This window comes from Diceros bicornis, chromosome 20 (assembly GCF_020826845.1).
Source record: "Diceros bicornis minor isolate mBicDic1 chromosome 20, mDicBic1.mat.cur, whole genome shotgun sequence".
NCBI classification, from domain to species: domain Eukaryota; kingdom Metazoa; phylum Chordata; class Mammalia; order Perissodactyla; family Rhinocerotidae; genus Diceros; species Diceros bicornis.
The window spans coordinates 5,906,768-5,933,004 of record NC_080759.1 but is presented as its reverse complement, the minus strand read 5'-3'; the positions used below and the strand labels follow the sequence as shown (position 1 = coordinate 5,933,004).

Genomic DNA, 26,237 nt, shown 5'->3' with positions numbered 1-26,237 from the left:
GCCTATCACCTCTCCTTGGGAGCTTGGGAGAGTGGTCTAAGCTCATGTGACAGATAGGGAAACTGAGGGTCAGAGGGGTTTAGTCATAATTGCTGAGCCAGCCACGTGGCTTATGTGTCCGGGGACTCCTATTCCTTCTTCCCGTCCCCTGTAATCCCATTTCTCTCACTGTGTCATCTGTGCTCTCGTTTTGGTTGAATTTATCAAAAGGGCTGAACCATGTGGTTGATGAAACCCCAGACTCTGGGATGGACCCATTCAGGTCCTGAAGCTGCCATCTCCAAGTTCTGAATCTTGGGCTGCACTCATCCATCCAGCCATCCAACCATCCATCCAACCATCCATCCAACCATCCATCCAACCATCCAACCATCCAACCATCCATCCAACCATCCAACCATCCATCCAACCATCCATCCAACCATCCATCCAACCATCCAACCATCCATCCAACCATCCAACCATCCATCCAACCATCCATCCAACCATCCATCCAACCATCCAACCATCCATCCAACCATCCAACCATCCATCCAACCATCCATCCAACCATCCATCCAACCATCCAACCATCCAGCCATCCATCCAGCCATCCATCCAGCCATCCATCCATCCAGCCATCCATCCAGCCATCCATCCAGCCATCCATCCAGCCATCCAGCCATCCAGCCATCCATCCAGCCATCCATCCAGCCATCCATCCAACCATCCATCCAACCATCCAACCATCCAACCATCCATCCAGCCATCCATCCAACCATCCGGCCATCCATCCGGCCATCCATCCAACCATCCGGCCATCCATCCAGCCATCCGGCCATCCATCCAGCCATCCATCCAACCATCCGGCCATCCATCCAACCATCCATCCAACCATCCGGCCATCCATCCAACCATCCATCCAACCATCCGGCCATCCATCCAACCATCCAACCATCCATCCAACCATCCATCCAACCATCCAACCATCCATCCAACCATCCAACCATCCATCCAGCCATCCATCCAACCATCCAGCCATCCATCCAGCCATCCATCCAACCATCCAACCATCCATCCATAAGTTAACTATTGCTTTTTTTTCTTTTTTTTTGGCTGCTCAAGGAATTATAATATACATCCTTAACATAATCCTTAAGGCACAACTGACTTAGAGTTACTATTGTTCACTTCACCTAAAATGTAAAAACTTTTCAACTGTGTGTCCTTCACATCCCCACTCTTATCCTGTATGCTTCATTTGTCGTATGGATTACATCTACAACAGATTTTAAATGCCACAAGGCAATGTTTTAATTTCTGCTTATCCAGTCATATGTTTGTTTTGTGTGTGTGAGGAAGATCAGCCCTGAGCTAACATCCATGCTGATCCTCCTCTTTTTGCTGAGGAAGACTGGCCCTGGGCTAACATCCATGCCCATCTTCCTCCACTTTATATGAGACGCCACCACAGCATGGCTTGACAAGTGGTGCGTAGGTGCGCGCCCGGGTTCGCAACCCGGGCCGCCAGCAGCGGAGCACGCGCACTTAACCGCTACGCCACGGGGCCGTCCCCATATGTATTTTTTTTTTTACAAAAGAGGAAAAAGAGGTCTTTCCTATTGATGCAGATATTTACCATCTCTGATGTGCTCTTCATTTCTTTTCAGTGATCTGAGTTTCCTTCAGCTTGAAAGCTTTCTTAGTATTTCTTATAGTACAGGTGTACGTACAGGTGACAGATTTGCTGTTTTCTTTTATCCGAACATGTGTTTTTTTTTTTTTTTTTGTGAGCAAGATCAGCCCTGAGCAACAACATCCATGCTAATCCTCCTCTTTTTGCTGAGGAAGACCAGCTCTGAGCTAACATCCATTGCCAATCCTCCTTTTTTCCCCCAAAGCCCCAGTAGGGAGTTGTATGTCATAATTGCACATCCTTCTGGTTGCTGTGTGTGGGACGCCGCCTCAGCATGGCCGGAGAAGCGGTGTGTCAGTGCGCGCCCGGGATCCGAACCCGAGCTACCAGTAGCAGAGCGCGCACTTAACCGCTAAGCCACTGGGCTGGCCCTATCCGAACATGTTTTTATTTTAACTTTATTCTCAAAGGATATTTTCTGTGGATGTAGAATTATGGGTTGGTAGCGGGTTTTTCCTTCAGCAGAGTGTGTCAGTCCTCAATATATTGCCTCTGGGCTCCAGAAGCACCTCTCAATGTGTGCTCTGTGAAAGAGAGAGGCGTTCCCTTAATTGTCACCTTTCGAGTGAGTATGCTGTTAACCTGCCTCAGCAGAGGGTGCTGCTGAGACGCTGCAGGAGGAAGAGGCTCTCCAGCCAGAGGGGCCAGTGGTGGAGGTGTGAAGACCCCAGGGGAACCTGCCCCAGGTGTGTGTCCAGAATGTCGTTTCTCTGCAACTTTGCAGCCTTGACCTGGTGAAAATCTTCCTCTAGCCTTCTTGAGCCCAAAGCAAGAGCTGTCACAGTAGCCCGTGCACTCTGCAGGTCCCTGTGCCCACCAGCACCTGGCCTCGGGGTGTGTGCTCACGTTGCCAATGGCTGATCACCGGCTCTTGCACCTGCCCTTGGGGGCGGCCTTTTCTTGCCTGGGAACTCCAGACCTGCTCTTGCCTGACCAAATCAGCAAACGTCTCTGCCGTCTGGTGGGCCGAACCACGTCTTCTTCCAGGAGATCTGAACCTGTTCCAAATTTGCCTTCCTTGCAGACACCTCCTCAGCCTTCGGAAAACACATAGAGTTTCCTTTTATCTTATACTCTTTTAGTATCATTGATAATTCTTTATATTAAACTTCCTTGGTGTAGTCTTCTGTGTGGTTTCTGTCTCCCGACTGGGCTGAGTGCTTCATGGGGGTTCCACTGTCTTCCGGCTTCCGTCATTTCTGATGAGAAGCCAGCTGAATCGTTGCTCCACTGTGTGTTATGTGTTATTTTTCTCTGACTGATTTCCAGACCTGATCTTTGTTTTTCAGAACGTTGACTGTGTCAAACCCAGGTGTGTCTTTCTGTGTATTTATCTTACGTAGGATTTGCTGAGCTTTTAAAATCTGTAAAATCAATTTTCAATGCATTTTGGCCGTTATTTCTTCAAATATTTTTATGCCCTCCTCTTTTTTCTGGGATCGCAATTACACGTACGATAGATCTTTTGATATTGTCCCGCAGTTCCTAAGGCTTGCTTTATGGCTCACTTTTCTTTTCCCTCTGTGTTCTTCAGATTGGATAATTTCTATCTATTTATATTCAGGCTCACTGACTCTTCTGCACTCTGCTGTTTAGCCCATCCAGAGAATTTTTAGATTTCAGATATTATTTTCAATTTTAGAATTTCCACCTACTACTTTTCTTTTCTTTTTTCTGTGAGGAGAATCAGCCCTGAGCTAACACCCATGCCGATCCTCCTCTTTTTTTGTGAGGAAGATTGGCCCTTGGCTAACATCTGTGTGCATCTTCCTCTGCTTTATATGGGACACCGCCACAGCATGGCTTGACAAGCGGTGCGTCACTGTGCGCCCGGGATCTGAACCTGTGAACCCCAGGCCACTAAAGTGGAGTGCGCACACTTAACCTCTTGTGCCACCGGGCCAGCCCATACTGCTTTTCTAATATCTATTTTTTTCTATTTCTCTGGTGAGATTCCCCATCTCTTCACTCATTATGAGCATATTTTTCTATTTAGCATAATTATAATAGCTGCTCTAAAATTCTTGCCTGCTAATTCCAAGATTTGGGGCATCTTAGGGTCATACTCCATTGATAACTTTTTCTCAAGAGATAAGTTGCATTTTCCTGTTTATTCATATGTCCTGTTTATTCATATGTTGTTTTGGATTATTTCCTGTTTCTTCATATGTCAAGTCGTTTTGGATTATATCCTAGACATTGTGAATGTTATGTTGTGGAGGCTCTGGGTTCTGTTACAGTCTTCCAAAGAGTCTGGGTATTTTTATTTTAGCAGGCAATTAACTTGGACTCATTATCACACGCATTGCAAACATTTTCCCCAATCTTTTGTCTTTTGGCCTTATTTATGGCATCATTTGCCATACAATTTTTTTCTCTTTATGAAGTCAAACATATTTGTCTTTTTCAGAGCTTCTGCATTTCCTGTTTAGTTTTATAAGAGCTCCCTGATTCACAGGTTATATACACATTCTAATGAATATTCTCATATTTTTAATCCACCTGAAATTTTTTGATATATGACATGAGATAGAAGTCCAAGCTTATGTTCTTCCAGATGGATTACCTTGTACCATTTGTTTAAACACATGATTTTTCCCTCTTGAATTGAAATATGATGTGCCATTGGTACATTGGGATCAATTTCTGGTTTTGCTTTTCTGTCACCATGGTCTGCTGTATAGTCCTTGGAGGGTACTGTACTGTTTGGCCGTGACGGCTTTCAAGTGTGTTTGTGCCTCTGGTAAGTCGAGGTCCTCTTAATTACTCCTCTTGTTCGTGATCTTCTTGGCTGCTCTCATTCACTCTTCCATTTGAACATTGAAATCATTCCTTCCATCTTCAAAAAACTCTCCATTGAGATTCTAACTGGACATAAATTATGCCCTGTGAGTTGCGCCGTTGTATAATACTAAGTTATGTGAATTCTTTCTTCCTGACCTCCTGGTTCACCTTTCAGATGGCTTTTGTCTCCTTTCCTGGCCTTCATATGACTCTTTTGGCTTTTGTGTAAAGTTTGTTCCTATGAATTGTATAGTTTTTCACATTACTATGAGTGGTATTTTTTTCCCATTTCCATTTCCAGCTGGTTTTGCCTCCAGTCCAGAAAAGCTGTTGATTTTGTATGCAGCCACATAACTTAGGAAAGATGGGACACACATGTTTAAATACCCTTTAGGTCTTCTAGGTAGACAATCCCTGCACCAGCTTAGCTCTCCTTTTCAAATATTTGTGCTGATTATTCAAGTCCTTGTCCTCGTGCTTTTGTTGTGACCACCAGACACGACGACACGATGGTTGCTGCAGCGGGCGGCCAACCGCCCCTCTTGCTCCTTCCTTTCAGGGAGACAACTTCAGGGTCTCGTCATTCGAAACGACATTTGCTGTGGTTTTGTGGTTAGCCTTACAATTTTTAGGTATTATCCTATCTAATTTTATAAGTTTTTATTAGAAGTAGCTGTTGGGGGCTGGCCCAGTGGCTTAGCGGTTAAGTGCGCGCGCTCAGCTCCTGGAGGCCCGGGTTCGGATCCCGAGCGCACACCGACGCACCGCTTCTCTGGCCATGCTGAGCCCGTGTCCCACATACAGCAACTAGAAGGATGTGCAGCTATGACATACAACTATCTACTGGGGCTTTGGGGGGAAAAGGAGGAGGATTGGTGATAGATGTCAGCTCAGAGCCGGTCTTCCTCAGCAAAAAGAGGAGGATTAGCATGGATGTTAGCTCAGGGCTGATCTTCCTCACACACACACACACACACACACACACACACACACAAATTGTATGGCTGTCTTTTTAATTTCTAGATGTAATGAATGACTTTTGGGGATTTATACATGTCGAACCATTCTTACAGCCTTGGAATAAATACTACTTGGCTATAGTATTATTATTTTTGATAACTGGTCATGTTTTCTTTAGCATATTTGCATCTCATCCATGAGTGAGAGCTTGGTCGTGGTAACATTGTTGTTAAATATCTTATCCATCATTTCCAGGTTTGAGTGAAGGGGGTCTGGTTCCCACATCATGTCATTCTGCCACCTTGACTAAAAGGGCAAAATCCCTAATTTTTTTTTTTTGTTGTTGAGGAAGATTGGCCCTGAGCTAACATCTGTGACAGTCTTCCTCTGTTTTGTATATGGGATGCTGCCACAGCATGGCTGATGAGTGGTGTAAGTCCGCTCCCAGATCCGAACCCAAGAACCCGGGCCACCAAAGTGAAGCACGCTGAACTTAACCACTACGCCACAGGGCCAGCCCCCCCTAATTTTTTAATTGAAATTTTGTTCACTAAAGTCCCCCATGAGCCCACCCCTCACACAAACACATGCACACACATGCACATACAGACAGTCCCCAACTTACTATGGTTCCACTTACAATTTTTTGACTTTATGATGGTGCAAAAATGATACACATTCAGTAGAAATTGTACTTCAAATTTTGAGTTTTGATCTTTTCCCAGGCTAGTGATGTGCAGTATGATACTCTCTTGTGATGCTGGGTAGCAACAGCTCCCGGTCAGCCAGGCAATCACAAGGGTGAACAACTGATACACTTACAACCATTCTGTTTGTCACTTTCAGTACAGTGTTCAATAAATTACTTACGAATAAATTACATATGAATATCAATAAATAGATCAATAAATAGATATATCAATAAATAGAATATCAATAAATACATACTTTACTATAAAATAGGCTCTGTGCTGGATGATTTTGCCCTACTGTAGGCTAACGTAAGTGTTCTGAGCATGTTTAAGGTGTGTTAGGCTAAGCTATGATGTTCTATAGGTTAAGTGTATTAAATGCATTTTCAACTTACAATATTTTCACCTTACAATGAGTTTATCGGGATGTAATCCTATCGTAAGTCGACGAAGATCTATATAATCATTTGTCAAATTGATGTTTATGCTTCTAGATTTTCTATGCATATTCCAATGTGTGTGTGTGTTTGTACAGAATATTTTTAAAAAGCCATGTCAGGGCCAGCCCCGTGGCTTAGCGGTTAAGTGCGCGCACTCCACTGCTGGCGACCCGGGGTTCGGATCCCGGGCGCGCACCGACGCACCGCTTCTCTGGCAATGCTGAGGCCGCGTCCCACATACAGCAACTACAAGGATGTGCAGCTATGACATACAACTATCTACTGGGGCTTTGGGGGGAAAAATAAATAAATAAATAAAATCTTTAAAAAAAAAAGCCATGTCAGATAGTGCATATAGATTTACAACTTGCAGTTTTCATTTACGATTATGCTGTGACTATTTGCTCACATCATTACATATCCTCAATATCACTTAGAAGTATTTTGGCCTCTTTATGAAGGTCGTGCACAGAGGAAAGCACCCAGGTTGGATTTTCACACTCCGAGCAGACCCACATGACTGGCCCCTGAAGCCCTCTCATGCCCCCTCCCAGCCACCCACCACAAGGGCAGTCACTGTCCTGATTCCTAGCAGCAGAGCCTAATTTCTTCGGTTCCCTTTTAATTTCCTATAATTAGAATAACAAGTTTGTCCTCTTTTATGTCTTTCACTCAAAACAATGTGTATGAGATTCATCTATACAGCCAAGCACCGCATGACGATGTTCCGGTCAACGACAGACCGCGTAGACGACTGTGGTTGCATAAGATCGGTGTAGAGCCTGGGTGTGGAGCAGGCTGTGCCGTCTAGGTTTGGGTAAATACACTCTTTGATGTTCGCACAACGAAATCGCCTCATGGCACATTTCTCAGGACATGTCCCTGGCGTTAAACTACGCCTGACTGTGTAGCAGAGCTCATTCTCATCGCGGAGCTGCGTGGGGTTCGTTGCTTTATAAATTAGTATTTCTTTTTTTTTAATAATATTTATTTATTTATTTATTTATTTATTTATTTATTCCCCCCCAAAGCCCCAGTAGATAGTTGTATGTCATAGCTGCACATCCTTCTAGTTGCTGTATGTGGGACGCGGCCTCAGCGTGGCCGGAGAAGCGGTGTGTTGGTGCGCGCCCGGGATCCGAACCCGGGCCACCAGTAGTGGAGCGCGCACGCTTAACCGCTAAGCCACGGGGCCGGCCCTATAAATTAGTATTTCTATTGACATTTATTTATAGTGATATATTAATATACAGTTGATTTTTCCATTCTCCTGTTGATGGGCATTTGGATGGTTTCTGCTTCGGGTGAGTATAGACATCTGGACCCTGTGAGTGTATTCGTCAGGGTGGAATTGATGACTCGCCTTCAAGATGCTGACGGATTCCCCAAGTGGTCATGATGCATCCATCTTTTTAATTTTAGCTGCTGTTGTGGATGTGGACACCATTTCTCATGGCTGGATAGCATACTCCTGCGTGAATGTTCAGTTGATTAATTTAAGCCAACTCCCGTTGATAAGCATTTGGGTTGTTTTCAGTTTTGACTTTTCTAAACAATACAGTGACGCACATCTTGAACACCCTTCTTTATGCACTTGGAACTGATCCTGAGCAATCATCTTTTTGGTTATTTCCAGTTTTATTTTTACGTACAAAATGACACTGGAATAAATATCTTTGTACATTCATCTTTGTGAACTTAAAAGTTTTTTGTTTTGAGACTTTAGGGTTTTTTTCGCTTTTAACGCCTCTTTTCATGTTGGTCTTGAGGACAGAGCCAGCCCAGGGCAGTGTTGCTGCACATTGCATGGGATGAAGAGCTGAAAGCTGCTTCCTCTTGCAAGCTGGCTTCTGAGATTGCACCTTCTTCTCCTGCTCCTCTTTCAACTCTATGACCCTCCAAGGTATGAAGATATCTGGGCAAGGGGTCGGACTGGCCCAGCCGGAAGGGGGGGACTTCTGCCAAACAAGCGTGTTATGCTCCAGATTATGCATCAGGGCTGCTTGACAGCCCCCCAACTCTCTCTGCACCAAGGTACTTCTGAAAGCCACAGTCACCCCTCCTTCCTCCTTCCCATCCCTCCACCTGCCATTGATCTATCCATCACCTATCGGTCATCCACCACCTGTTCACTAACCCATTCAGCCTTTCATCAGTCCACCTCCTATTCATTGATCTCTTCACCTGTTCCTTCAGCTCTCTTCATTCACACACCCATGTATCTACTCAGATTTCATCCATCCGCTGTCCACCCACCCACTCATCTATCCATCCATCCGTTCCTCCCTCCCTCCATCTATCCACTTATCCCTCCACCCACCCATCCATCCAATCCTCCTTGTCTTCCTCCCTCCCACCCTCCTTCCATCCATCTATTCATCCATTCACTCATCTACCCACCAATTTACCCACTCATCTATCTATCCATCCATCCATCCATTCTTCTATCCATCAATCTATTTATTTATTTATTTTGAGGAAGATGGGCCCTGAGCTAACATCTGCCAATCCTCCTCTTTTTTTGCTGAGGAAGACTGGCCCTGGGCCAACATCCATGCCCATCTTCCTCTACTTTATATGGGATGCCACCACAGCATGGCCTGACAAGTGGTGCGTTGGTGCGCGCCTGGGATCCGAACTGGCGAACCTGGGCCACCGCAGCAGAGCGCACGCACTCAACCGCTTGCGCCACCGGGCCGGCCCATCAATCTGTTTATTTATCCCTCCACCCTACCCATCCCCCCATCTATTCATTCATCTATTTACCCACTCATCCATCCATCCATCCATGTGTCCATTTCCTTATTGATCTGTTCATCAATTCATTCATTAATTTCACTCATCCATTCTTCCACCCAACCAACCCTTCATCTGTCTCTCCAACCCATCCACCATTCATTCATCCACTGATTTATCCATTCAGTATCTAGTCATGCATCCATTTATCCATCCAATTTACAATCCACTCACCCACTCCTTTATTAGTCAAGGTAGCTGCTCACCCAACACCCACCCATTCACAGCTAGGCCCTATGACTGAGACGGGGACACAGAAATGACTCAGACCTGGTTCCTGCCCTCTAGGAATTCACAATCAACGGGGAGAGGCAAATAACAACACACACACATACAGACAAAGAGGAAATTCCCAAAGCAGTGCAACCAGTGCTGTACTCTCAGTGTGTCCCAGGTGCAGAGGAAGCGTGAGATGAGGTAGGTGGTCAGGCACTCAGGTGAGATGTGCACTGAAGTCGCCACAGGATGAGGAGGGAGATATAGGTCTCAGAAGCCACCTGGGCAGGTGGCTGGGAGAGAGAGGGCCTGCAAAGGAGAGGAGGAAGATTGCGAAGAGCCAGGAACAAGAAGATGTAGGTTCCGACGTGAGTGCCGCCCCAGCCAGACACCTCTCGTCTGCATGACCACGCTCCCTGAGCCCCTCCCTGCCGCCCCCACAGGCAAAGCTGACCTGCCCGGGAACCAAGACAATGCCGCAAGCAGCACAGCTACAGTCGCCACCCAATGGGCAGAGTTCCTGCCAGCTCCAGCTCGTCCCCGATCTCCCAGACAAAGCGGGGACATTGTATCCACAGCCCCAGCATGAGCTGCCTGCATCCAGAGAGACCCTTCTGCCACAGCCGGACAAGGACAAGACGGTGCCTCGCCGCATCCCACGCCTCCGGGCCGTGGTGGAGAGCCAGGCCTTCAAGAACGTCCTGGTGGACGAGATGGACATGATGCTGTCCCGCGCAGCCACCCTCATCCAAGCCAACTGGAGGGGCTACCGGCTCCGGCAGAAGCTGGTCTCCCAGATGACGGCCGCGAAGGCCATCCAGGAGGCCTGGCGGCGCTTCAGCACCAGGCGCCTCCTCCGCTCGGGCAAGGCAGTGGAGAGAAAAGTGAACGTGAAGGAGGGGGACATCCCTTACCACCCCCCGCAGCAGGTGCGCTTCCAGCACCCGGAGGAGGGCAGGTGCCTTCTGACCCAGCCCGTCATGGTGAGCAGGGAGACCCAGTTCCCCTCCTCCGACAGCCTGGCTGCCTGCGCCCCCCAGCTGGTCCTGTCACAGCCCCAGGGTGCTCCACAGCCCAGCACACAAGCTCCTTGTGCCGTTGGTGGCCCGGGCGTCACCTTCCTGCCACACCAAACTATCACCATCAGACTGCCGTGTCCAGTGAGTCTAGACGCGAAGCGCCAGCCATGCCTGGTGATGAGAGCTGCCAGAAGTGCCTGCCTTGTCCACCATGTAGAAGGGGATGTGATGAAGACCAAGCAAGTAACTTCCAGAGCCAGTAAGGCAGGAGCCTCAGGGCCACCACCATCTGGAAGGTATGCCCAGGCAGTTCACGGACCGCTCAAGACCCAGACCCAGACCCACATGGAAACAGAGGTCCTCAAAGCCCCACCCCAGGCAGGCCCACCACCTGTGATAACCAAGACCCCACCCCCGACATCTCCAGCAGCCACGATGACCAAGACCCCACCCCCGACATCTCCAGCAGCCACGATGACCAAGACCCCACCCCCGACATCTCCAGCAGCCACGATGACCAAGACCCCACCCCCGACATCTCCAGCAGCCACGATGACCAAGACCCCACCCCCGACATCTCCAGCAGCCACGATGACCAAGACCCCACCTCCGACATCTCCAGCAGCCACGATGACCAAGACCCCACCCCCGACATCTCCAGCAGCCACGATGACCAAGATCCCACCCCAGCCGTGCCCAGTGCCCATGGTAACAATAACCAAGACCCCACCCCAGATGTACCTGGCAGCCCCGATGACCAAGACTCCGCCGCAGACGAGCCCAGCAGCCACGATGACCAAGACGCCACTCCAGTCGTGCCTAGCGGCCACGATTAACAAGACTCTACTCCAGATGTACCCAGCAGCCATGATGACCAAGACCTCACCCCAGCCGTGCCCAGTGCCCACAGTAACAATAACCAAGACCCCAACCCAGGCGTATCCGGTGACCCCAATGACCAAGACCCCTCCCCAGACATACCCACCAGCCATGATGACCAAGATCCCACCCCAGCCTTGCCCAGCTGCTCCGATGACCAAGACTCCAGTCCAGATGAGACCAACAGCCTCGATGACCAACACTTCACCCCAGACACGCCTGGTGGCCATGATGACCAAGACCCAGCCCCAGATGTGCCCCATGGCCACGATGACCAAGACCCGACTGCAGACATGTCCAGTGGCCACGATGGCCAAGACCCCACCCCAGATGTGCCCATTGGCCTCGATGATCAAGCCCCCAACCCAGACACAACCGGCGGCCATGATGACCAAGACCCCACCCCAGATGTGCCCCATGGCCACGGTGACCAAGACCCCACTGCAGATGTGTCCAGCGATGGCCAAGACCCCATCTCACACGCTCCCGGGAGCCTCAGTGACCAAGACCCCTCCCCAGACGCGCCTGACAGCCATGATAACCAAGACCCCAGCCCAGTTACGCTCGGTGGCCGCCATCCTCAGGACCCTGTGCCTGCCCCCTCCAGCAGCCGGCAATCTGAAGGCTCCACCTCCTGCAGCGGTGACAGCTGCGATTCCCAACACCTCGTCACACACGTCTTTAAATGCACCAAAGGCCAAGGCTGTGGTGGATGCAAGGCAGGCAGCGGGGATGGTCAAGTTCTCGTCCCACTCGTACTTGACTGAGGGAAAGGTGAAGTACTTCCCCCTGCCACACCTGGGGGCCGGCGCTCCTGAGGCTTCTGCCAGGCCTCCTCTGGAAGGTGAGCTGATTAAGCCCTTCCCCCAGAAACAAGCGAAAATGGAAACAGTATCTAACACATGTGTGACCGTGGAAATGCCCAGGGCTTCCTCCTGGGCAAAAGTGGCTGAGGATGGGAGCACGGCACACCTGAGGATGGATGTCAGGAAGGTCCAGTCCCAGGTGTATGGGCCTGTAGAAACGGCGGCGGACCTGCCCCCGCCACAGCTGGGCACACGTCCAGCCAAGGCCCTGGCCCAGCCACAGCTGGCCACACGTTCAACCACAACCTCACGTCAGGCATATCTGCCTGCCAAGCTGACCAAGACCCAGTCCTTGGCACACCTGGACGCACATCTAACCAAGGCGCAGTCCCAGGCACATCTGGCCGCAGGAGCAATAAAGGTCCAGTCCCAAGGGCATCTGCCCACCGGGCTGACCAAGGCCCAGTACCAGGCCCAGCTGGTCTCGGAAACAGCCAAATGCCTCTACACAGCCCACCAGGCTGCTGAGCTCAGCAGCAAGACCCAGTCCCAGCCATTCCTGGCCGGGTTCAAGGCCTCCTCCCAGCCCTGCCAGCATGTTGGCACCCTTGGCACTCGGCCCCGAGCCAAGCGGGAGGACAGACTAGCCCAGTTCCCGCCCCACAGCCACGCACAGGGCAAGGCCACCCAGGGCCCACACCAGGGCGCCTCCGCGACCCAGAGCTTGCCGGTGCCTCTGCTGGTGTCCGCCGGACACTGTACGTGCAACGTTGAATCCTGGGGTGACGGCGGGGCCGCCGGGGCCCGGCCGTCAGCAGCCAGCCCGGCTGTGCCCTGCCAGGAGGAGCTGCCAGCTGCCCAGCTTGCCTCGCTGGGTGCTGAGCTGGAGGCCCTGCTGGGGTCCCGGGAAGACCTCCGTGCCCTGCTGGCAAAAGCCCTCTCCCAGGGGGAAGCGAGGGCAGCCCTGAGTCAGGCCCTGTCCAGCGAAGTCCTGGGCACCACGATGGCCAAGGCCCTGTCCCCAGGCATGCTGGGCACGGCACTGGTGAAGGTGCTGTCCTGGGGCAAGTTGGACATCGCCCTGTCCCGCACCCTGTCTTGGGGCGAACTGCAGGCAAAACTCGCTAAGGCCACGCAGGGCAAACTGGCGGATGCGCTCAGCAAGGCCCTGACGGAGGAGGAGCAAGCCACCCTGAGCCAAGCCCTGTGTCAGGGTGAGCTGGGCGCCGTCCTGAGCCAGTCTGTGTCTCAGGCGGCCCCGAGGACTGGAGTCATCCTCCCCAAGGCCACCACAAAAACGGCGAGAAGCGGGCTGGCTGTGATGCCCACTCCGGCGGAGGTGGACCAGATGGGGAGCCCGGCAGCCACGTGTGGGCCCACCTTGGGCCCCAGGAGACCACAGCCCAACAAGGTCAGGGTTCCCCAGGCTGGGGCCTGGGAGGGCTTCGTCACAGGCGGGCCTGCCAGGCTCTTGGAGGGGATGGGGGATGGGGCCGTGACTGGGGGGTCACCCTGCTCCTCGGTGGTCCCTGTGGGAGCCTCCTTGACCTGTAGGGTGATCACCACCATTCATCTCTATCTCCTGATTGCGGCCCTGGACCCCTGTCTACCGTGGGAGAGGGGGCCCAGCAGGGAATTCTCCTTAAACCTGTATCTGAGCTCTGAGATCAGTGAAGAAAGTGTTTGCCCACACCCAAGGGTCTGTGAATTGGCATCAGACCTCAACCCTGTGGTGAGTGACATGGGCCCCAGTTTGCCCAAGTCGCCCTACCTGCAGCCTCCCCCTAGTCTGTGGCAGCCGCTCATTGCCAATGGCGTGGGCCCAAGCACCAGCCGGCCATCAGTGGCCAGTGGCACGGCCATGAGCTCCCACAATCCACACATGGTCAGCAGGGTGGCCTCACATCCGTGGGCATCGTCCGGGCAGGGCAGGGTGGCCCCAGGCAAGTTGCCCAGCACTGTGGGCGGTGGGAGGGCTGCCCACTCCCACCAGCGTGCTGCCGCCTATGGGGGGCCCGTCTGTGGGTGTCAGACCTCCAGGGTCAGCAGGGTGCCCCCCAGTGTGTATCGACCCTTAGTGGCCAAAGGTCCACAACAGCCACCTGTGGTCCCTGAGGAGGCCATGCAGAAGAGCCAGTCCCTAGATCATGAAGGGACCTCCACAGGCACTAGGGAGATGATCAACAAGGTGACCTCAAGTCCACTGCGGGCTGCCATGGGCAAAGTGCCCCCAACCCGACCACGGACCCCCTGTGACATAATCCCGCTTCTCCTGCCTGGCTCCGTGGCTCCTGCTCATCGCTGGGCACCCAAGACTCAGGTAGATCCCAGCCTGTCCCCAGCCTCCACAGGCCGTAGGTTGGCACCCACCCTCCTCCGTACAGCCACCCCTGGGCGGGAGAGGAATCAACTGCAGGGTACCATTTCTGGCGCGCACTGCCCACAGGAGCTGCTGACAGGCCACACACTCAGGGAACTGGTGGCCAGTTTGCCACAGGATCTAGAAGATGACCTGGCCAGAAGCTTCTCTCAGGGCTCCACGGACTACAGCCCAAATGTGAGCAATTCCCAGAGCTCGCTGCATACCTGCAGCTCGCACAGCCTTTCCACCAGTTCCGTGGCCAGCATGACTGCTGTCCACCTGGTAGAAGAGGCCAGCTTGGATGGGGACCTCCTTCTAGATGCCTTCCTCTCTGGGGAGGCCATGGAAAGGTCCCTGGGGCTTGGGGATGTGGAAGAGACTGAGATAGTGGGCCATACGCACACGATCCCAAACCTCCACCAACAGCCCTCTGCAGCCTCAAAGGTGATCCCCATTCTGCACCACAGCTCAGCGTCCAGTCACATGACTTTGAGTGTCCAGTGGGGCTCAGATGGTCAAGCAGACAGGGATATGTCCTCAGGCCAAAGATCCGTGAGTCCCAAGGAGAGCTTGTCCCAGAAACCCCACAGGACAGGGCTCACAAGAAGTCTGTCTTCTGGTAACGTGGTCCCTACTGTATCTCAGCAGCCATCTGTGGCTTGTAGGTTGACCCCAAGCCTATTGCAGCCATCAGTAGCCAGCAAGGTGGCCCCAAACCCAGGCCAGGCTTCGATGGCCAGTGGGGTCACCTTCAGCCTATCTAAGCCAGCTATGGCCAGGAGGGTGGCCCCCAGCCTAGGCCAGCCATCTAGGGCCAGTGGGGTGGCCCCTAGCCTAGGCCAGCCATCTAGAGCCAGTGGGGTGGCCCCTAGCCTAGGCCAGCCATCTAGGGCCAGTGGGGTGGCCCCCAGCCTAGGCCAGCCATCTAGGGTCAGTGGGGTGGCCCCTAGCCTAGGCCAGCCATCTAGGGCCAGTGGGATGCCCGCCAACCTAGACTGGCCATCAATGGCCGGTGGGGTGACACCCAGCCAAGCCCAGCCATCTATGACCAATGGAGTGGCCCTCGGCCAAGCCCAGCCATCTGTGACAGGTGGGGTGGCCCCCAGTCTAAGCCAGGCATCAATGGCCAGTGGGGTGGCCCTCGGCCTAGGCCAGCCATCAGTGGCCAGTGGGGTGGCCCCCAGCCTGGGCCAGCCATTTATGACCAGTAGGGTAGCCCCCAGACTAGCCCAGTCATCTATGACCAGTAGGGTAGCCCCCAGACTAAACCAATCATCTATGACCAGTAGGGTAGCCCCCAGACTAGCCCAATCATCTATGACCAGTAGGGTAGCCCCCAGACTAGCCCAGTCATCTATGACCAGTAGGGTAGCCCCCAGACTAGTCCAGTCATCTATGACCAGTAGGGTAGCCCCCAGACTAGCCCAATCGTCTATGACCAGTAGAGTAGCCCCCAGACTAGTCCAGGCATCTATGACCGGTGGGGTGGCCCCCAGCCTGGCCCAGCCATCGGTGGCCACTATATTGGCCTCCAGCCGACCCCAGCCCTCTGTGATCAGTGGTAAGGGTCGTGCACTCAGTCAGCCAAGCTGCGCCCCTGGGGTGGGTTCAAATCCACCGTCATCAGGAGTGAACGCAGCGGCCCCTAGCCTGTGTCACCCATCCTTTATGACTGAAGTCCCCTTGAGTGCACCAAACCCCTGTGTGACTGGCAGCATGGACCAGGGTCTGGGCCAGCCCTCTGAGGCCCCTGGGCTGCGCCCGTGTCGAGATCCTCTGACGATGAGTGAGGAAGCCCCACACCCCCAGGCCCCTGAGCTCCACGAGGTGTCTCTGGGCTTCCATGAGCCCCTTGGTGTTGGCGGGAGGTGCCCGGGAGTAACTGAACATTCTGCTGTCACTCCTTCCGCCCCACTTCCCTACCAAGCGTGTGTGGTCCATGGAGAGGACTTGTGTCTGGGCCGGGCAAGCAGTGTGTCTCAGGGGGTTCTGTTCAGGGATGTGGCTACCTGCATGCCTCAGGGCGCCATGGCTGCGGGCATGTTCCTAAGCATGTCTCAGGGACCTATGTCTCCTGGCCTGACAGGGAGTATGTGCCAGAGAAGTGTGACCACTGGAATGGGCCCAAATCAATCTCCAGTGGCCGGTGGCATGGCTCCCATTGCAGCCCTGGCCTCTGTGGCAGATGCCCCTTTGGGTCATGAACAAGCCCCAGAGGTAGGCGCTGGCTTCTCTTGGGCTTCAGTGCCCCCTGGACTGGGTATGAATCCACCCACGTCCCTGGCCAGTGTGGGCCCCAGCATGTCTCAGGTCTGTGTTGATCTTCCAACATCTTTGGACCTCCAGCGTCTTCCTGTTTCCGCAGTCGCTGCATCTGGTTACCAACAAGCCAGTGCTTTCAGATGGGAGCCTGTGATGGGCACGGCCACTGGTCTGGTGCCATGTTCTATAGCTGGTAGGATGACCACAGCTGTGGCCCTAGGAACTGTGGCCAGTGGTGTGGCCCCCAGCGTTCCACCAGCTTATACGGTCAATGGTGTGGCTCAGACCCTTCCTCCAGAGTCCATGATCAGTGGTGTGGGCCAGGGCCTTCCTCCAGGGTCTATGGCCCGTGGCATGGTCAGGACCCTGCCTCTGGGTTCTCTGGCGGGGGGGCTCTCCCCTAGTCTCATTGCAGCACCTGGGGCTGGTGAGCAGAGGCGAAGTCTCCCCATAAGACCCTCAGCCAGTCTAACTCCTCCAAGCCTGCCCCTAGGTTGTGAGGCAAGTGGGGTGGGCCCAAGTGTCTCTTCTGGTTCTGTGGCCTCCAGTGTGGTCCCAGCACCCATGGCAGGGGGACTGAATAAGGGCCTGGCTCTGGGGTCCGCGGCTAGCACAGCTGGTCTGCCCTCCACTGTTGGAAGCGTAGCCCAAAGCCATCTCCAGGGCTCCATGCTCGTGGGGATCACCCCCCGGCCATACCACGGGGCCCTGGCTGGGGAGGGCACAGGCCCCTTCCAGGCACCCCGCACCGCCGGCTGGGCTCCAGTTCATCCCCAGGCCTCGGAGGCGGGTGGTACAGCCAAGGGAAGGCACCGGGTGCCCATGGTCCTGCGAAGAGCCTCACAGTTGAGCCAGGCTCCAGGGATGGTGCCGTCTGAGACCACAGCCAGCCAGGCCATGATGAAGCCAGAGGACCTGCACAAAGCTCTGTCCCAGGTGTCCGTGCCCAGTGAGGAGTCCGTGGTCCTTGAGGACACCCCGTGGATGTACCATAGTCCCCTGGCAACTGACATCGACTATGGCCATGAATTTCTGGTAGAGGATGGGACTCTTCCCAAAGGCCAAAGGCTGCTGTTGGAGGAGGTGGCCCCCAGCAAAGCCGAGTCTATGACCAGTGGCACAGCCCCTGTCCCTCCCCAGCCCTCGAGTTTTGCCAAGCACTCCATAGCTGGCAGTGTCACCCCGACTCTGCAGCAGGGGTCAGCAATCAGCCGGGGGGCCCCCAGTTGCCATTCTGTCGCTGCTGGCAGGGTGCCCAGTGTGCAGACGGGGTCTGTCAAGGGTGCCGGGGCCCCCTGGGCTCATCGGCAGGCCTCAGTGGCTCATGTTGTGCCCTGGAGCCATTCCCACTGGATGGGGGCTTCCCCCACAGTCTCAGGGTCACCCAAGCTGGCCTGTGGCACTTCCGTGGCATCCAGTTTGCACCCACGGTCTGTGGCCAGGATGGGGACCCCGAGCACTCCCAGGAGGTCAAGGGCCTTCGGCATGGCCCCAGGTGTGCTGCCATATCCGTCCATGGCTAGCGGGGCGGCATCTGGCGGGCTCCAGATGGAAGCCGTCCCCAGCACACTCCAGAAGCCAGTGTCTGGGGACCTGGCTCAGAGCAGCCACCACAAGTCCCTTGGCCCAAGAAAATCCTACAGGTCTGTGCATGGTAGCCTCGTCTCAGAAATGCTGGACGACTCTTTGGCCAAGATTGTGCCTTTCCCCCAGGTGCGGGAGCACGCCCGCAGGTCCTCACAGGAAGGGCCCGAACGGTGCCCGGGTGCTCCGCTGGCCCTAACGCCGATCCTCCGCACCGGCGAGGCGGCACATGACATGGCCATCCCTCGGCCGCCCCCGGGGGTTCGGAGGGTGTCTCTGGGCTACGAGTCTTCCCCGAGTGGCTCCTGGCGGCCCCTTTTTAACCAGGAGGGGCTTCCAGGGGCTCGGGATTTCCTCAGCGCCGTGGCCCCTGGAGACAGTCACAGGGCGTCCCTGACTCCCCCTGTACTCCAGGGCCCCACGGACGCTGGCGTGGCTGGTGGCCAAGCATGGAACTCTGCTGTCCCCAGTGTAGCAGTCGGGCCCACAAACAGCACCACGGCCCCTGGTGGCGCATGGGAGCTGGCCAGGGCCGCCGTACCGTGGGACGCCACGGGCGGCCGGGTGGCAGCGGACCCCAGACGGTCGGGGGAGCTGGTGGTGTCGATCCAGGACGTGGAGAAGATAATCATCCAGGCCGTGGTCACGATCCAGGCGTGTGTGCGCGGCTACCTGGTGCGCCGTACCGTCAAGGTGTGGCACCAGTGGGCCATCATCATCCAGGCCGCCTGGCGTGGCTACCGTGTGCGGCGTGAGCTGGCCCGGATCTCCAGAGCGGCCACCGTCATCCAGGCCATGTGGCGAGGCTTCTGCACCCGCCGGAGCCGCGCCCAGCCAACGCTGCAACCGGGTACGTGGGCCGAGATGGGCAGTGGGGCCAGGACCATGTCTGACCACCGCTGCTTCCAGTCCTGCCAGCCTCACGTCTGTGCCCTCTGCCAGTCACTGAGCCCGGGACTGGGGAGCCCACCCAGCGTGGTGATGCTCGTGGGTTCCAGCCCCCGCACCTGTCACATGTGCGGCCAAACCTTGCCCACACGGGTGGTGCACGGCACGGGCCAGGGCTCCTCAGGCCAGGCACGCGTGCCGTGGGGCTGTGGCGCGCAGCTGACCTCCCAGAGCCTCCAGCGGTCCCACCTCCAGAACAAGGCGGCCACGACAATCCAGTCCGCCTGGAGGGGCTTCCTTATCCGCCGCCGGCTGAGGCAGCAGCAGGGAGCAGCGAAGATGCTTCAAGCCACCTGGCGCGGCCACCACGCCCGGTCTTCCCTCACCACAGACGCACTCCTGGGGCCAGCGGCCTGGGATGACCCGCAGCACATGCAGTGGCCAGGCGTCTAGGACCGTGGCTGCCCGGTGCGGGGACCTCCGGGAGGGGCCGTGTGGCTCTCTGGATCTAATGAATAAAGCCCTGCGCAGCCTGGGTCTTGGTCCACCTGTGCTCATGGGGGCGTCATGGGCATGGGGGGGCGGTATTGGGAGTATCTGGAACGTCCTGGATGGGAGGGGCCTCCCAAAGCCTCCAACCACACAGTTGGTACCCCGGGTCTGTGACGGGGACACCAAGACCTTCCCAGAGGTCAGGGGCCACCAGCGTGGCCTCACGTGTGCCACCATATCCATCCACGGCTAGCAGGATGGCGTCCCATGGCTTCCAGAAGCCAGCGTCTGGCGACCTGGCCCAGAATGGCCTCCATGAGTCCCTTGGCCCTAGCAAATCCTACAGGTGCATGCACGGGTGCCTCATTCAGGAAATGCTAGGGGGCTCCAGCCACGTCTCGATTGGGGGGGAAGCTTGGGTCCACCCCCAAGGAGCCCCAGTGTGGGTGAGAGAGGGCCAGACACAGACATCCCCAGCCCGTGGGGTCAGGGACAGGGCAGTGAAGGAGAGAGGAGGCTGGGGGCACCCAGGGGGGCAGCCTGGCCAGAGGAGCGACAGAGGGGGTGATGGCATGGGTGTGGGGCAGCTACAGAGCGGCCAGGAGCAGTGGGGGCTGCAGGGAGGACGGGGCACTGGAAGGGGCAGGGGTGTCCTGAGGGGAGGGGCAGAGTTTGAGGGCTTCAGGGTCGTGGTCCAGGCGGGGTTTTTAGGAGAGATGGGGGTTTAGGTGGAGAGGGGGTCGGAATGGCACCTCTGGCGAACAGTAGCGCCCCCAGAGGCCCCTGCCCTGAGGCCTCGCCTCCATCTCGCCCCTGCGCAGCCCCGCGCCGCCAGCAGGGGGCGTGCGCGCAGGTGTAAACAGCTGGCGCCTGGCCACACACCTGTGCAGAGCCAGCCCTTCGCCCTCCGCGGCCGGCGCAGGAATGGCCAGTCCTCAGCTGCCGCCGCCGCTTCTTCTGCTGGGTCAGGTGCTGCTGCTGAAACCTGCTGGAAGTTTCTGTGCCTCCCTGCCATCTCCAGGTGGAGCAGGTAAGCAGGAGGCTTCTTGGCAGCCGGCGGGGCCTCACTTGGCACCTGGAGCCCCCACCACGCTGGTCTCCGCACCCCCCCCCCCCCAGCGCTGCGGCTTGTCCCAGAAGCCAGGTAGGGAGGCCGGGAGGACAGCCGGAGCACCCCAGCCCAGCCCCAGGGCTGCCGGCTCTGTGGCCCGAGTGCCCTGAGAGTCAGAGGCTAGTGGCTGCCCCGTACCCAGCTGGAGGGTCCGTTTTGAACCTCAGTTTCTCTTAGCCAGCCCACGAAGGGAGAAGGGTGAGGACCCCAGCACCACAGGGTGGGGCGAGAGCGCCCTGCCTGGTCACTGAGCATCTGTGGCTCCCGGGAGGAGTTCTTGGCCCCTGATGTAATTTCCTTCTGCTGCCTGCAAGACGGTTCCTAGGGTGAAGAGTCAAACTTCTTGCATCCTCTCCCCCTCCTGCCAAGGCATCGCTCTCTCTGACCCGTGTCCCAGCCCCAGACCTGTAATATCAGAGCTGAGGCCACCACGCATGAGACACTTATTGCAGGGAAGGGCTTCACTCAGAATGCACCACATTTATCCCCATTTCGTAGCTCAGGAAACTGAGGCTTAGGCGAGCCAAGGCTCCCAGCCTGTGCCAGGCCCGGATTAGAACCAGTTGAGTTGGCTCATGCCAGCCTCCTGGTCTAAGAGTCACTGGGCAGAGCAAACTCCTGGCACAGTGCATTAGAAACAGCCCCACTTTACCTTCTGGTCAACTCTTCAGCAGCTCATGAGCGCCTGCCCACTGTGCCAAGCACTCGGCAGAGCTTGTGTCCTCCGCCACCTCCTCCTTCAAGACCCACTAGTTTTCCTCAGTTCACTTTAAAAGTTCAGCTCCTGAGAATTCTGGCTTGGCTTGGGGTGCAGTGTGGCGCCTGAGTCATCTTCATTTCAGCAGAAACTTCTTATCATCTGGATTCCTCCTCAAATGATGGTGGGAAGCAGTTCAAGGACGCCAGCCTCTTAGTCCTTGACTCCTTAGAGGTTCTTGAGGGGCCCTCTTCCCACCTTCCCAGTCACCTTGGGCTAGACTCTACCATTCTGAGCCTCAGTTCCCCATCTGTAAAATGGGGATGAAGTCAGGCCCACGCACCATGCCCCTTCTAGACTCATCTGTCATTGCTCCAGGGCATGGGAGACTGGACAGAGAAATGGGGGTCTGTGTGTGGACCCAGTCCCCTCCTGGGGCCAGTGCTGGTGTTACTTCTGCATTTCTGCTGCCTGGGGTGAGGCGAGGGAGGAAGCACAAAGGTCTGCCCGGGGCAGAGTGGATGTGGTGGGACCGGGAGCAGTTGATGAATGAACTTGCAGGCAGCTGAGGTGCCCAGTGGCCTGGAACTGAGAAGGAAGTAATTGTGGGAGGTGGCCCACGAAATATTTACCCGCCCTCAGCCTGGCCCCTGGGCTTGGTGCCAGGGAGCGGCTGGAACGAGGCAGGGCGGGTTTCCAGAGGCTCAATCCTCTGACTGTTCCCAGAGCTTGGGCCTCCGGGCCTCCCGTTAAAACTGAGTTTCACCGTGGGGCCCTCCCAGGTACCTGGGGGAGCTCCTTGCTGGGAGCTCCTTGCTGGGGGCGCAGAGGCGGGTCTGTGCGCGGAGCATCGCTGAACACTGCTGTGGGCCAGGCCTGTGAGCTCTCACTGCTGCTGATATCCAGTGGACAGGCAAAGAAACTGAGTCCCAGAAGGTTTAAAAGAGTTGTGAAGCTGCTGCCTGGGTTGCAGCTATTCCCAACCCAGAGGGCTTCTAGATCCCCGAAGCAAGAGTGGGGGCTGGGAGGGGCTGACTGGCCTGGACCCCTGGCTGTGGGACTTTCGACAAGGAGTCGAGGGTGACAACGGAGTTTCCCCACGAGCGCTCGTGGGGTGCTAAATCCTCCCAGTCTCCCTAAGGGGCAGGCTTTTACTATCTGGGGTCACAGGGAGAGGCATCCAGAGAGTGGCTGGGGCTGCACACCCTTGTTCCTAGTCATCTGCTCCCTGGACCCTCAGTGATGTTTTCTTTCCAGATGTTACAGGTTTTTCGACAGCCTCGAAGAGCGAGACGGAGAGCCCAACTTCCAAACCGCTGACTTCTTCCTCCAGCCACAGCTCCCTGAGTTCAGAGCTGGGCTCCAGCCTCCCCCCCAGCGCCGCTAGTTCAGAGCTGGGCTCCAGCCTCCTCCCCAGCACCGCCGGCTCAGAGCAGGGCTCCACGACCCCCCACAGCCCCTCAAATTCAGGGACAACCCCCACCATCCAGCCCAGCCCCAGCTCCACACAACCAGAGATAACCACCCACCCCAGCTCTGGCTCCCCCACCTCCCACTCCAGCCCCCTGATTTCCACTTCCTTGACCCTGCATTGGAGGCCCACTTCCTCCAGCCTCGGAATGGAGCCGTCCTTCAGGCCCTCAGCCACCACTGACAGGACCCCTGTGGCCTCTGGCCTCCGTGAGTATTGGACGGTTTGGGGCTGGGGGATGGTTGGGGGTACCAGGCTGCAATTCTGGGATTGGCCACGAGGGAGAGACACAGACCTGAGAATATGCTGGGAAGGACCTCTCCCCAATCCCTCAACCTCAGTGTCATATAAAGCTATTCAGATGCTATTTTGTGCACATTTATTATTAAGTGCCTACTGTGTGTCAGGTCCTGCGAGACCAAGCTATGTTGGGAGACAGGTTATAAGTAAATTATATATTTGTTTATAAAAGAACAAAATACAAACTACAGCAGGATAAGGGGTTGGAGTGTGAGTGCAAATGGTTTGAAATTTTTAAAGAGTGGTCAGCAAAGGTCTCATTTTGAAAGAGGTGAAGGAGGGAGCCATGATGGTAGCTAGGGGGAAAGCAGCCTAGGCAGCGGGCACAGCCTGTGCAAAGACCCTGAGGTGGTACTGTGCCTGGTGCATTTGAGGAAGAGTGAGGTGGCTGGAACGGGGTAAGTGGGGTACTAGTGGGGGGCAGTGAGGGTGGGGAGGTGCAGGGTGTGACACACAGGGCCCCAGGGATTCAATAGAGGCCAAGCATTTTTAGGGGATCTAGAAAAATCTTTTATTCAAAATAACATGTTGTCTCCAAAATGTTCAAAGAAGAGTGCAAACACAAACATTTTGCTTAAAGCCACAGGCTATAACTCATCTTCACAAAGTGTCACATTTTGCATGCATCCTCAGAAAGTTGCTGCATCTGGGAACAGAGTTCTCGATTAGATTTTTCTCACTTTGCAAGAACTCCCAAAAGTAGCCAACAAGGGTGGTGAAAACACAGCAAACTGAATGAATTCCTTGTAGACAAATACATTCAAAAGCAGAAGGATAAAAATGTGCTTTGAAAAGGTTACAACAGCCGCTGGAGAGGGACGTAAGCGTGGCTTCCTGGGAAGGGACTGGAAAGGCTCTGGGCCCTGGTGGGTGTCTCAGCCTTGGGAAGGGTGGGGTCCAGGGCTGACTTGGGGCCCTTCCCTCAGCTCCAGGTGACACTGGGGCCCCCGAGTTGCACAGGAACCCGGGCATGGTGGTGGCCGTGTGTCTGCTGGTGTCCGTTTTGCTCATCGGGTCTGTGGTAATGGCTGTGAGGCGCTGCCACCAGGGCGTGTCTGAGTTCCAGAAACTGCACGAGGTGTCCCTGGTGAGATAGAGGTAGGCTGGGGAGGCTGCCCACCAAGCGGGGCAGGACCCTGCTGCAAAGCCACCTGGTGCCTGAACGTCCCCTTGTGTGTTCCTCCTGCAGGGCACCGTGAGCCGCAGGTCGTCGTTTGCCCATCCCCGACCGGAGTGACCCTCGCGGGGCTGGGGGGCCTTGGAGGGGGCCGGGCGCCTGGGGAAGGCCAAGGCTTGTGGGAATAAAGCCTCACTGCTCCTCTGAGGCCTCCTGAGTCATGGATTCGTGTGACAAACTTGTCTGAGCACCTACTACGTGCTGGGGTCGCAGTGGGACCATTTCTCCCCCCTCATGGGGCCGAGAGTCTCAAGGGTGGGGATCCCATGACATCATTTCAGATGGTGCTGAGGGCCCCTGACTCACAGACTGGGGCTGTGGCCGGCCCCCAGGGGCCCATGTGTCTGGGTTTGCTGGGGGGCAGAGAGGTCCCTCTGGGGAGGTGATATTTGAGCCGCCACCTGAAGGGTGGGCAGGAGCTGTGGAGGGGGGGTGGGGGGTACCGGGGAGGGCGTCCCAGGGGGCAGGCACAGCCGGGGTGGGAAGAGCTTGGGGTGAGCAGGGTCAGGGTGGGGGGTGAGGGCTGTGGGAAGGAGCGTGGGTTTCAGCTGGGACACTGGGGGCGTTTCCAGCTAGCACTTGCCAGAATCTGGTTGATCTTCCTTCAGGTCTTTAGGAGGCAGACCAGCGGGGAGAGAGGATTTCCAGGAGGCAGGGACAGTTTGTGCAAAGGCTTGGAGGCTGGAAAGGGCCGAAAGCATGCAGAGAACGGGGAGTCAGGACAGCGCCCTCGCCATCGTCTCAATGCTGTTTTCCAGGCTCCGAGCCCAGGCCCCTACTCTCTCCTCGCCCATTGTACAGGAGCGACAGCCGAGTCCAGGGAGGGGCAGGCCTGGGACTCGGGACCCTCTTCCTGTGCCCAGCTCCCCTGCCAGGGCCTCCCAGGCGTCCCTAGCAGAGTGGGACACGAAGGCTCCAGGCAGGGTCTTGGCCATGTCTTAGGCCTGCAGCTGCCCCCGCGGGGCTGGGTTTCCCCTGCTGTGAAAGGAGTGGTCAGAGAGGCTGGGGTCAAGGTCCCCGAGCATGTTGGGGTGAAGCCTGCCTGAGGGGGAGTCGTGCTCTAATGATTCCTGGGGGCCTAGGGGATGGCGGGACCGACCAGATGGCGGGCCTCTTGGGAAACAGGAGCTCTCAGCAGCTCAGGAGGCAGCAGTACCACTCAAGCCCCAATTTCCTGGCCATAGGGCTCCCCCCCACAGCCCCCTGGAGGCCCCGGGTTCCTGCTGCAGCTTCAGGCCCTGCTGTTTATGGAGGGGGTGTTGACCAGAGAGGGTCCTCAATCTGCCTGGGGCACACAGCGTGATGGGCAACTTTCTTGGAGCCTCCAGGAACCCCCAAGGGCCACCCCCAAACTCCTGTGGCCGCATCTGTGGGCTCTCCTGTGAGGCATGTGTCCCAGATCCCAAGCTGGTAAAATTCTTCCATTCTTACCCCAAAGCTGCACCTCTCTCTGTCTCTATCTCTCCATTTCTCTCTGTCTCTCTCTCTGTCTCCATCTCTCTCTGTCTTTCTTTTCTCTCTCTCTCTCTCACTCTCTCTCTGGCTCTCATCTCTCTCCCTCTCTCATAATCAAACAATTCACACCCGCCCACCCTGGGCGCCGACACACACACACTTGGTCGCGCT

The 26,237-nt window shown here is 55.7% G+C and overlaps 2 protein-coding genes across 5 annotated transcripts; both read left to right on the top strand.

The window, feature by feature from the left end:
* The first annotated feature begins 7,569 nt into the window (after positions 1-7,569).
* IQCN (IQ motif containing N) lies at positions 7,570-19,892 on the top strand. The gene is given in 3 exon segments (XM_058563439.1): positions 7,570-8,454; positions 10,007-10,101; positions 10,103-19,892. Coding segments are annotated over 3 exon segments (9,822 nt in total). The 5' UTR covers positions 7,570-8,441; the 3' UTR covers positions 19,817-19,892.
* Positions 19,893-20,779: 887 nt separating this feature from the next.
* On the top strand, positions 20,780-24,999 carry CIST1 (colon, intestine and stomach enriched 1). Of its 4 annotated transcripts, none has more exons than XM_058563462.1 (4): positions 20,780-20,885; positions 22,921-23,343; positions 24,367-24,521; positions 24,624-24,726. In XM_058563462.1, exons 1-4 carry the CDS (start codon positions 20,780-20,782, stop codon positions 24,669-24,671), a joined length of 732 nt encoding a protein of 243 aa, XP_058419445.1. In that variant the 3' UTR covers positions 24,672-24,726. The 4 variants fall into 4 exon arrangements, with proteins under 4 accessions (XP_058419445.1, XP_058419444.1, XP_058419446.1 ...); XM_058563461.1 differs by having other exon boundaries at positions 24,361-24,521; XM_058563463.1 differs by having other exon boundaries at positions 24,361-24,532; positions 24,624-24,687.
* Positions 25,000-26,237: the final 1,238 nt, after the last annotated feature.

Bases quoted from the DNA above. Each gene is read 5' to 3' on its own strand.
- CIST1 (XM_058563461.1), top strand. From the start codon at position 20,780: ATGGCCAGTCCTCAGCTGCCGCCGCCGCTTCTTCTGCTGGGTCAGGTG. The intron at 23,344-24,360 runs GTGAGTATTGGA...CCCTTCCCTCAG, and splicing joins CCCTGTGGCCTCTGGCCTCC to CTCCAGGTGACACTGGGGCC. The intron at 24,522-24,623 runs GTGAGATAGAGG...TTCCTCCTGCAG, and splicing joins AACTGCACGAGGTGTCCCTG to GGCACCGTGAGCCGCAGGTC.